The following is a 12,843-nucleotide window of genomic DNA, read 5'->3' on the forward strand; positions in this document are numbered from 1 at the left end:
ATGTCACCCATCTGTCGCACAGTCTCTGGCTGGCTGGCTAGGCTGACCGCACACGCATACATTCAACCAGGAAAACTGGAAGCACAAGAGCCCCTAAATCTACTACCGTTTAAAATCTGTTCCAACACCACTTACTTAAGAATGAATAAAACATAAACAAAAGGAGCTTCTATGTTTTGTACAAAAAAATATTTATTTCATTCATTGAATGAAAGTAACAATATAGTAAAAAACCGTATGACGAAAATCAATTACAGCGTGCTTCAAGCGTGTTCTCCGTGTAATTGCATGTTCTGTGACGTTTGATTAGTAGATCAATTAATTAGTAAGCTCTGTTGCTTCTCTATTGACGCTAACTGCTCCAGGGTACTAATAACTATGACGTAGTCAGCAGGTTGCTACAATATCAAACTTGAAAAATAGCTTCACGAAAAGCCTGGAAAAACAGAACACTAAATAAATTTATTTGAGGCAGTCACAAAATATAAATAGTATTTAACTTATTTGAAAACCTTCAAAATTTAAGCATCTATATCTCAGTAACGATTATGACTAAAACATTGCAATTGATATCAGTTATAGAGCTATCAATTCTCTACAATTTGGTAAAGAAACCATTGAATTCTGTAGAACAGAAAGAGAGATATAAAGGTTTGAAATTAGAACGTATTTGAAAACCTCCAAAATTTAACCTTCTATATCTCATTAACAATTATGACTAAAACATTGCAATTGATATCAGTTATAGAGCTATCTATTCTCTACAATTTGGTAAAGCAATCATTGAATTCTGAACAACAGGAAGAGAGATATAAAGGTTTGAAATTTGAACGTATTTGAAAACCTCCAAAATTCAACCTTCTATATCTCAGTAAGGATTGTGACTAAAACATTGCAATTGATATCATTTATAGAGCTATCTATTCTCTACAATGTGGTAAAGAAATCATTAAATTCTGTACAACAGGAAGAGAGATAAAAAGGTTTGAAATATAAACATAATTGAAAACCTCCAAAATTTAACCTCCTATAACTCAGTAAGGATTATGACTAAAACATTGCAAGTAATATGAGTTATAGAGCTATCTATTCTCTACAATTTGATAAAGAAATCATTGGATTCTGTAGAACAGGATGAGAGATATCAAGGTTTGAAATTTGAACGTATTTGAAAACCCCCAAAATTTAACCTTTTATATCTCAGTAAAGATTATGACTAATTCCTCCAAAATTTAACCTTCTATATCTCATTAACAATTATGACTAAATCATTGCAATTAATATCAGTTATAGAGCTATCAATTCTCTACAATTTGGTAAAGAAACCATTGAATTCTGTAGAACAGGAAGAGAGATATAAAGGTTTGAAATTTGAACGTATTTGAAAACCTCCAAAATTTAACCTAATGTTTACTTAATTCGTTTGGCTGAAAATTTATAGACAATATTTGTCATAAAGAAATAAAAAAAGAAGTAATTTCTAGCGTCACTGGAAAGGAATTCATCCAGCTGGATATGACTGGAACGGCGGCCAGGAAAAGTCTAGCGTCCCAGTTTGGAAAATATAAAAGGAGACTTTACCCTTTTTTGGGGGGTTTTAAATCACTAGAAAGTGTACTCATCCCCACTATTCACCGTGAGAAGGGCCCTTAAAAATTGTTAGGGCAACGTGAGTACAATATATAGGTAAAAAATCATTTATCACTAAGTTTCAGATGGTTGAACATTATCCCTTTATCACTGGGTAATTTGCCTATTCTACACACCTACCATTTTATAAAAAAAAAATCAGTTTCTCGAACACAGGAAACCCTCAAATGGGTCATATCCGGCCTAAATTCTTTTTTAGTTAAAAAAAAGTCGACTTGATCTCATCAGTTTTCTTATTTTAATAATCTTGCTACTGGCGCGGTACAATATTATGCGGCTGTAATCAGAAGCTAAACTAAAAGCGTTAAAATACTTTTGGTTGATTTTGTATTTATTAAAAATGAGTAAAATTAGGCTCGATTGCGGAAGAAGTTCCGTCGCTTGGAGCCGGTTACAATTAGCCAATAATATTGGCCCAATATTGGATGATCGTCTACCAGCTGTTCTTAATGTGATTAACTTGCTAATTCGATTGGCCCAATAATTCATTTACCGGAAATCTGACAAAACTTCCTCTCGTTGAATTCTCTACTAATTAAATTTTAATTGAATAAGTTTACATATTACCAATTTTAATTATCCATAATCCTAGAAAGATCGATTTTTATCGCTGGTATTATAATTAATTAATCATAATCATATTACGAGTTTCGTTGTTTCTTATATTACGAGAACTAATCATTTCTTGAACTTTTAAGATGATTCTTTTTTTTTTTTTGTGCCTTGTCTGTTCTTTCATCATTAATTTTGTTCCGGAATAGAAAGATACTTTAATTATAAAAAGTTTGACGATACGGACAAATTCGAAGACTGGCTAGGGTGGAGATACGCTATGAATGTACGGAAGAAACTGACTATACAAGACACTACTGAGACACTTCTGAACCTAAGGAGCTGAACTGTGGAAACCATCCAATATCCAAAGAAACCCAAATCCATTCAATCTAAAGTCCTTCGACATATCGTCAACGCTCCTTATTATGTATCCAATTTCAGACCTCCATACAAGACCTCAATATACGAGGTCCTTTTGTCCTATGGCCTATACAGGGGTCGGCAACCTATTTTAAGTAGAGAGCCATTTCTTCTTAAATAATTTTAATAAATCTTACCAAGAGCCGCAAGGAAGATAGTGTAAACAAAACTCTGTAGATCATTTGTATTCACAATTCATTATTTTATGATATTCAATAACATTTAAATGTTTTATATATTTATTTTCACATAATGCAAAGTAAATAAACAAATAAATAATAACTAAACCTGTGTTTGGATGAAAATGGCGACAGTCCTATATATTACGTACTTAATTTTAATATAATTCTATTCCATTTCTAACCAAATCTCATTTAAAATTCTTTTTGGAAAAATATCTTTAATAAATGAACTTTTCATTTATTTCAATAAAATTAAAATATACAATATATTTTGGACAGGCTGAAGAGCCACACAAGCCTAACCCATACATCCTAATCTCAACAGCACAAGCCTTATCCACAACAGCCCATCCTGACAGTTCTCCACGACGCCTGAAACGATCTTTTATCTCCATTTCTAACCTTCCTTACAACCTCCAGAGAGTTCCAGCATTGGTGGGGGCCCCTCTCATCATGCTTCTTCGATTGTGGCGTTGGATCCATCACGATTCAGCAACTATCCATGATTACACGAAATAGACTACTTTACATATTGTAGTTTATACAGGTTTATTAAATAAATAAAAGTTTAAAAAATAAAAATATTAAAAAAGATTACTGGAACGCGAAATGGCCGGAAATGAGAAGGATATTTAATTTCCTGCCGACAAGGATTTAATAAAAGTATATTATTTCATCTTGACCTGCTAACTTGATTGAATAGAGAAGATTTTTTTTTGTCATTTAGAGACATTTTAATTCCAGCGTTTTCTTGTTTCGCTTCTAAAAATAACAAAGACAAACTCAGAATTGGTGAAAATATAATTAATAAAATTAAACTATTTTACTTTTTCTGGTCACCCATTTTTGGGGAATGCTTTTTTACTCGTTTATCCTGCTTCTTCTCTTCGTACAGGTGTACCATCTTGTCGTTCCAATTCATCCTCTACCTTTTTATACATCATCTAGCCTTCACATCTCCTGAACATGACTGACTGCTTTCGAGGGGTCGCGAAACTTTTCTGATCATGGACCCCCCAATATAATTTTTCAGAAATCTCCATCGACCCTCATAAAAGTAATCTTCAGTTAATTAAAATGTAACTTTCTATTAGGTATTGTGTTTGTACATTTATCTTATGATTTTAAAGATTTATTAAAGTAATTTTACATTGTGTAACAATAGTTTTATGAATTTTTTTTGTTTTTTATCTTCATTTATTTTGCAACTATAATAGATATAACAAGCAAAAGAGATGAGAGTAAGGAAATGACGCAAATACACGCGCACGCACTTACATACACGTGCGCGCACATGCATGTGCGCCAAGAGGCATGAGTAGAGTGAACGACGACCATCCAGTGTTGGAAGCCGTTAGTTCGCTAGATTGGCAAGCTTACACAGCAACCATCCTAGGAGGTCTGCGTTATGTGTTGAGATGGTCGCGTGGCCACCGCCGCTTTAGTCTGCGTTGAGGGCCAGAAGGAAGTGTTGTTGTAGAAAAATATCTTAATGTTGAAATTTAAATACCTTAATATTTATTAAATAATAAGTAAATTATAAATAAGTAAATTAACCTCAGGTATTGCTTCTTAATTAATGAGATGGGTTTGCAATGGTGTTTCTTTGCAAGGTTCCGCTATACTGGGTTCGAAATTGTTTTTTTCCTTCGACCCCCTGGCTCAGAAAAGACCCCTGGGGGTCTATATAGATACGGTGACCATTCGTACTGTTTTTGACAGGACAGTACTGTTTTTTAAGACGCTGTTCTTTTTTTTTTTTTTTTTTAGCATAAATGTCCTGTTTTTTTATTTATTTGTACTGTTTTTCAATGAAATTTAAATTATACTCAAATTTAATATTTGAATGTAAAAATATAGTATAAATTTACAATAAGTTCGCAAATAATCGTTTAGAAAAAAAATTTCTGTGTACATTAACTTTGGACGAACCTTTAGCGTAAAACACAAACTGTTTTACCGATAGAGTGGACTAGTCGACTAGTGTAAACATCGATTGCTAAACGTCATGTAAAAACTAATAACTAAACTAACCTATACTACTATATGGCCATTGTTTTGTAATAACCGATCTCGTCTTAATAAACGTATTAATATTTTTTACAGGTTTTTTTTTTTTTTGCTCCTTGTCCAAAGACCACTTTGGCGAACTCTGACAGAACATAACATGCACCTCGTTCAGCATTAAACCAACTTTATGTTTAAGCATCTCTATCGTTGTTTTGACGTGAATACGTCTTTAAATTTGCTATCATATGGAGGCAATCCAAAAACCTAATGATAACAAAATCGGGGGATACAGTTTGGCATTATAGTTTCGAATCTATCGTCTTCATCCAAAATTAAATTAGACCACTGGATAGCTAAAGGGTCAAAAAATTCATTACGATAAGCGAGGACTGTGACGCATCGCGCGCGGTGGAGGAGGAAGCACAGCCATTTTGAGATAAATTTGCAGCGTATCGAGATTTGCAATTATTATAACTTTTGACACGGAGAAGCTACGATGTTCATTTAATTTTTAATCGTCAGCTGTCGTCACAATCTATCGATTGCATATAAAACTTTAGTGTAAAATAGTGACAGTGTTAGAATAAAAAAATATTATCAAAAATATTATAATGTCGGCCTATACGCGTCGAAAAGCCAATACAGAGATCGTATACGGTTGGAAAGGGCTTCTCAAGAACAATCGAATGGTTTTTAATAAAACACCATATGACCGAGTCGAGTTGTGCCGGGAACGTAAAACAATGAATGCGGCCGAGCAGATCAACGACGGTGTCCAGTACATCTGCAGCTGGGGCGGTTGAAATTAAGTGGATGATGAAATCGCTTCTACATCGACAACGGACTGTATCGCACCATTGTTGGGTTCTAAATCGCGACTCAATGAGTTTAATTTCAACAACGTTGATAAATAATGACAAATTTGATTTTCTCCTATATGCATAAATAAAAATATTTTATATAAAAAATATAACCCGTTACGTGAACGTATTCACGTACAACACGTGTCCATGACACAGCCACAGTTTCCCCCCCCCCTTAGATCCTGGCTCAGAAAAAACCCTATGTTGTATACTAATGCGGCCGAGGGATGAAGTCCAGTATACAAGCTCTTCTTCTCACCGCTCGCAGGTACAAGTGACTGGATGGCCCTGAAAAGGACCGTTCACAAAAAAATGTGTCGGCGCTTGACTCGCCTATGGCGCTCCCCAGCGGGGTAGCCGTACAGTTGGGTGGCCCTGAAAAGGGCCGTTCACACTGTTGGTTGAAGTGACTGCGCCGCTCCGAGAATGGCTTGCTCCCAGCGCGAGGCCACAGCAAAAGTGATGTGAGAGGCCCTGAAAAGGGCCGTTCGCTAATACCAGTCAACCGGCTTTGGGAGCCCCGGCAGTGTGGCCAGCACCCCGATAAACCCCGGTACCAATTGGCCTGGTCCTCGCTCGTATCTCACACTGTGGCAGCGCTGGTGATTTGGCTTGCCTCCGTAGCTGGCGAACTGCAGCGGCTCGTGTGCTGGGCTTGGTCCTCGCTCTTGTCTCGCACTGCGGCAGCGCTGGCGTTCGGCTCGCCTTCGTAGCTGGTAAACCAAGGCGTCTCGTGTGCTGCACTTCCTTCTTTCTTCTTTCTTCACAATACAGGGGTTAAGTGATCGATTTTTTGTTCTGGTCCGGACAGTGAGGTCCTTTGGCCGGTACAGAGATCCAGGTTGAGAGTAAGGCCCAGTCAGCAATCTTCCAGCTAAGGTAGCTATTGTGGATGTTTTCCCGTTGAAAAATTATCTTGGACTGATGCAGACACGGCCGATTCTGCCCTTTTTATAGCGAAGTCGACCGTGCTGCGCCCTGGCGTCGCGACTGCGTCGCTATCTCTGTACCGTCCAAAGAACCACATTGCCATTCCAGAGTCTTGAGAAAGACTTTTTAAAATGGGCTATTTCCCATTGTATTAGGCATATCCTAATATACACCGACCACAAGCCACTAACCTACGCAATGCTACAGAGCAATAAGACCTTGTGTCCCAGGAGATTACGGCACTTGAACTACATCTCTCAATTCTCCACGGATATACGCTACCAGCGGGGAGAGGACAACACCGTGGCTGATGCTTTATCGAGGATTGCGGAGGTAACTGTACTGAACAACTTTCAGAACCTAGCTGAAGCTCAGAAACGGGACGAAGAAATCGATACCCAAGAGAAAAGGGAGACTCTTCGCCTCCAGCTAGTTCCGGTACCTGGTGCAGAGTACAGTCTTTTCTGCGAGACCACAAAGGGAACACCCAGGCCATACGTACCAGGGGAATTAAGGAAGCCAATCTACGAGAATCTGCACAGCCTTAGCCATCCAGGGATCAGAGCATCAAGGAAGCTGGTGACCGCTAGATTCTTCTGGCCAAACATGGAAAAGGACGTAGCATATTGGGCAAAACACTGCATACCCTGTCAACGGGCCAAGGTCAACCGACACACCTCGACATCGCTTGGGTCCTTCATGCCGTCCAAGAAATTTGAACACGTGCACCTGGACTTAGTTGGACCACTCCCACCATCAGACGGGAAAGAATATCTCCTGACAATGGTCGACCGAGCGACCGGGTGGCCGGAAGCGATACCTCTGACTAGCATCACCGCTACCGCTGTGGCAGAGGCCTTCTATCGCCACTGGATAGCTCGATATGGAGTACCAGTCCGCCTAACAACTGATAGAGGAAGGCAATTCGAGTCGGCGCTGTTCAACCAGCTAGCGCAACTTCTAGGGATCACGCATCTCAGAACAACGGCTTACCATCCACAAAGCAACGGAATGGTAGAACGATGGCACCGTTCCCTGAAGAGCGCACTTCGGACGAGGCTAGAAGAGGCCAGCAAATGGACAAGGACCTTGCCTACGGTCCTGCTAGGACTAAGGTCGGCTTTAAGGAGAACCACCGGGGTAAGCGCAGCAGAGGCAGTGTTGGGACAGCCACTACGTTTGCCCGGAGAAATATTCATGCCTCCTCGAACTCAAGAACCCACCGACGCCAGTTTACAACTGTTACGGCAGGAATGGGCACGAACCATCAGTCCAAGATAATTTTTCAACGGGAAAACATCCACAATAGCTACCTTAGCTGGAAGATTGCTGACTGGGCCTTACTCTCAACCTGGATCTCTGTACCGGCCAAAGGACCTCACTGTCCGGACCAGAACAAAAAATCGATCACTTAACCCCTGTATTGTGAAGAAAGAAGAAAGAAGGAAGTGCAGCACACGAGACGCCTTGGTTTACCAGCTACGAAGGCGAGCCGAACGCCAGCGCTGCCGCAGTGCGAGACAAGAGCGAGGACCAAGCCCAGCACACGAGCCGCTGCAGTTCGCCAGCTACGGAGGCAAGCCAAATCACCAGCGCTGCCACAGTGTGAGATACGAGCGAGGACCAGGCCAATTGGTACCGGGGTTTATCGGGGTGCTGGCCACACTGCCGGGGCTCCCAAAGCCGGTTGACTGGTATTAGCGAACGGCCCTTTTCAGGGCCTCTCACATCACTTTTGCTGTGGCCTCGCGCTGGGAGCAAGCCATTCTCGGAGCGGCGCAGTCACTTCAACCAACAGTGTGAACGGCCCTTTTCAGGGCCACCCAACTGTACGGCTACCCCGCTGGGGAGCGCCATAGGCGAGTCAAGCGCCGACACATTTTTTTGTGAACGGTCCTTTTCAGGGCCATCCAGTCACTTGTACCTGCGAGCGGTGAGAAGAAGAGCTTGTATACTGGACTTCATCCCTCGGCCGCATTAGTATACAATAAGTGGTGACCCCGACGTGATTCTCCTTAAAGCCGACCTTAGTCCTAGCAGGACCGTAGGCAAGGTCCTTGTCCATTTGCTGGCCTCTTCTAGCCTCGTCCGAAGTGCGCTCTTCAGGGAACGGTGCCATCGTTCTACCATTCCGTTGCTTTGTGGATGGTAAGCCGTTGTTCTGAGATGCGTGATCCCTAGAAGTTGCGCTAGCTGGTTGAACAGCGCCGACTCGAATTGCCTTCCTCTATCAGTTGTTAGGCGGACTGGTACTCCATATCGAGCTATCCAGTGGCGATAGAAGGCCTCTGCCACAGCGGTAGCGGTGATGCTAGTCAGAGGTATCGCTTCCGGCCACCCGGTCGCTCGGTCGACCATTGTCAGGAGATATTCTTTCCCGTCTGATGGTGGGAGTGGTCCAACTAAGTCCAGGTGCACGTGTTCAAATTTCTTGGACGGCAAAAAGGACGTAGCATATTGGGCAAAACACTGCATACCCTGTCAACGGGCCAAGGTCAACCGACACACCTCGACATCGCTTGGGTCCTTCATGCCGTCCAAGAAATTTGAACACGTGCACCTGGACTTAGTTGGACCACTCCCACCATCAGACGGGAAAGAATATCTCCTGACAATGGTCGACCGAGCATTATTTTATATGTACATATAAAAATTATTTTTTTCTATTTACAAAAATTATGTAGCTGTTCAATTATGCAGCAAAGTGAAGTTGGGGTTCCAACATGCCTCCGCCCTAATTGAAGAGCTACGTTGCAAATCGCACTGGCCGCCTGATGGTCCTCGATGGTCTAGTTGACCGATGCTCGCTTCCTTCATCGTTGGCGGTGGAAGGCTCCGGAGGTTTTGGTGCATCCTGTTGGCTCTCCTCCAGTAGGTAGGCTGGCTTGAGGCGGTCCAACGAAACTCGGTCTTCCCTGCCGGGTAGTTGCACTGTAGCCGTTTTGTCATCCCGTTTCCGCACTAGGTACGGTCCTGAATAAGGTGGCGTCAGTGACCGCTTGTGAACCTCTTCTCGTAAGAATACGTGTGTGCACTTTTCCAGGTCCGGGCTGACAAAACATTTTGTTTGCGTTGGACCGATGGTTCGTGCCCATTCTTGCCGTAACAGTTGCAAACTGGCGTCTGTGGGTTCTTGAGTTCGAGGAGGCATGAATATTTCTCCGGGCAAACGTAGTGGCTGTCCCAACACTGCCTCTGCTGCGCTTACCCCGGTGGTTCTCCTTAGAGCCGACCTTAGTCCTAGCAGGACCGTAGGCAAGGTCTTTGTCCATTTGCTGGCCTCTTCTAGCCTCGTCCGAAGTGCGCTCTTCAGGGAACGGTGCCATCGTTCTACCATTCCGTTGCTTTGTGGATGGTAAGCCGTTGTTCTGAGATGCGTGATCCCTAGAAGTTGCGCTAGCTGGTTGAACAGCGTCGACTCGAATTGCCTTCCTCTATCAGTTGTTAGGCGGACTGGTACTCCATATCGAGCTATCCAGTGGCGATAGAAGGCCTCTGCCACAGCGGTAGCGGTGATGCTAGTCAGAGGTATCGCTTCCGGCCACCCGGTCGCTCGGTCGACCATTGTCAGGAGATATTCTTTCCCGTCTGATGGTGGGAGTGGTCCAACTAAGTCCAGGTGCACGTGTTCAAATTTCTTGGACGGCATGAAGGACCCAAGCGATGTCGAGGTGGGTCGGTTGACCTTGGCCCGTTGACAGGGTATGCAGTGTTTTGCCCAATATGCTACGTCCTTTTCCATGTTTGGCCAGAAGAATCTAGCGGTCACCAGCTTCCTTGATGCTCTGATCCCTGGATGGCTAAGGCTGTGCAGATTCTCGTAGATTGGCTTCCTTAATTCCCCTGGTACGTATGGCCTGGGTGTTCCCTTTGTGGTCTCGCAGAAAAGACTGTGCTCTGCACCAGGTACCGGAACTAGCTGGAGGCGAAGAGTCTCCCTTTTCTCTTGGGTATCGATTTCTTCGTCCCGTTTCTGAGCTTCAGCTAGGTTCTGAAAGTTGTTCAGTACAGTTACCTCCGCAATCCTCGATAAAGCATCAGCCACGGTGTTGTCCTCTCCCCGCTGGTAGCGTATATCCGTGGAGAATTGAGAGATGTAGTTCAAGTGCCGTAATCTCCTGGGACACAAGGTCTTATTGCTCTGTAGCATTGCGTAGGTGAGTGGCTTGTGGTCGGTGTATATTAGGATATGCCTGCCCTCAATCATGGGTCTGAAGTAGCGTATTGCCTCATACACTGCCAGAAGCTCTCGGTCGTAGGTGCTGTAGTTTTGTTGCGCCTTGTTGAACGCTTTAGAGAAGAAACCTAGCGGCTGTAGTGTGCCCTCTTCCTGTTGCTGTAGCACTGCTCCCATGCCGATGTTGCTGGCGTCACAAGCTACTGATAGCTGAGAGTCCGGTGAAGGATGTGCTATGCATGTTGCATTCGCAAGGTCCTCCTTGGTCTTCTCGTAAGCCGCTTCTGCTTCCCTCGACCACACTATAGGCGTCTTATCCCTGCGTTTAGCGTGGTGGAGATATTTGTTGAGTTCTCTCTGGGCGGTGGCTGCGTTGGGAAGGCACTTCCTGTAGAAGTTTACCATCCCAAGAAATCTCCTTAGATCATAGATGGTGGCTGGTTTTGGTAGTTCCCGAATAGCTTTCACCTTCTCCTGGAGTGGGCAGATCCCGTCTGGTGACACGGTGTACCCCAAGAAGCTGACTGTCGGTTGTCCCAGTACACATTTATCAGTCCTTAGCGTCAGCCCTCGCTCACTCAGCCGCTGGAACACTACTTTTAGGTGGGCTTCGTGTTCTCGCTCATCCTTGGACGCAATGAGTATATCGTCTACGTAGACGAACACGAATGGTAGGTCCCTAAAAAGGTGGTCCATGTATCGCTGAAAGGTCTGGGCTGCGTTTCTTAGACCGAACGTCATCTTGACGAACTCGAATAGGCCAAACGGTGTGATTATAGCCGTCTTCGGAATGTCTTCTTCCGCCACTGGTATATGATGGTACGCCTTGTTTATATCCAGAGCCGAGTAAATCTTAGTGCCGTATAACTGAATCGTGAAGTCGTGCAAGTTAGGCACATTGTATCGGTCTGGCACGGTCTTGCTATTCAGCAGGCGGTAGTCACCGCAAGGTCGCAATGTTCCATCCTTCTTCTCAACCACATGCAGTGGGCTGGCCCATGGGCTCTTGTCTCGCACTGCGGCAGCGCTGGCGTTCGGCTCGCCTTCGTAGCTGGTAAACCAAGGCGTCTCGTGTGCTGCACTTCCTTCTTTCTTCTTTCTTCACAATACAGGGGTTAAGTGATCGATTTTTTGTTCTGGTCCGGACAGTGAGGTCCTTTGGCCGGTACAGAGATCCAGGTTGAGAGTAAGGCCCAGTCAGCAATCTTCCAGCTAAGGTAGCTATTGTGGATGTTTTCCCGTTGAAAAATTATCTTGGACTGATGCAGACACGGCCGATTCTGCCCTTTTTATAGCGAAGTCGACCGTGCTGCGCCCTGGCGTCGCGACTGCGTCGCTATCTCTGTACCGTCCAAAGAACCACATTGCCATTCCAGAGTCTTGAGAAAGACTTTTTAAAATGGGCTATTTGCCTCTTTTCCTTTTTTATTTTTCTTTGATAAGCAATCATATGTACATATAAAAATTATTTTTTTCTATTTACAAAAATTATGTAGCTGTTCAATTATGCAGCAAAGTGAAGTTGGGGTTCCAACACCCTACTTTTGTTAAATAGACCCTATATCGACCACTTTGGCGAACTCTGGCTTAGAACATGATAGGCTGCTCGTTCAGCATTAAACCAATTTTATGTTTAAGCACCTCTATCGTTGTTTTACCCCTTTATACTCGTATATGTTGCTGTGTGTGAATGAATGAGAATGAAATGTAATTTGTTAAATTATATGGTTTCAGATGGTAGATATATTGTCACACAAAGCGAACAGCAGCTGCAGAGATGCCATACAAGAAAAGTGGTTAAGAAATATCGAGTACACGGTCTACAAAAGGGAAGAGAGAAACATCTCCCGAGAAGTGAAACCAGGTAAATATTAAAATATACAGAGTGCAGAGAGACTAAAACCACAATTACACAGTAAATGTGCTAATTTTGCTCTATTCTTCGATACTAAGCAGCCATTTTCTGTTGTAATACAAACCCGCAACAATACGCTCTCTAGTGAAATACTAATTACACCGCCCGCTTGCCAGTTTTACCATTTAGTAAACAATTTCG

General features: G+C 43.0%; 1 protein-coding gene across 3 annotated transcripts in view; it reads left to right on the forward strand.

Annotated features, from left to right (window-relative positions):
- Positions 1-12,843, forward strand: part of LOC141446080 (protein APCDD1-like) — a 460,040-nt gene that overhangs the window by 290,711 nt on the left and 156,486 nt on the right. For all 3 annotated transcript variants that reach the window (XM_074112483.1, XM_074112482.1, XM_074112484.1), the window contains one exon: positions 12,522-12,651. In XM_074112483.1, coding sequence (XP_073968584.1) covers positions 12,522-12,651 — 130 coding nt within the window. The remainder of the gene's footprint in view (positions 1-12,521; positions 12,652-12,843) is intronic.

The sequence above is a fragment of the Rhodnius prolixus genome, unplaced genomic scaffold, assembly GCF_049639745.1.
Source record: "Rhodnius prolixus isolate KJV_2025 unplaced genomic scaffold, Rpr scaffold_1, whole genome shotgun sequence".
In the NCBI taxonomy this organism is placed as follows: Eukaryota; Metazoa; Arthropoda; class Insecta; order Hemiptera; family Reduviidae; genus Rhodnius; species Rhodnius prolixus.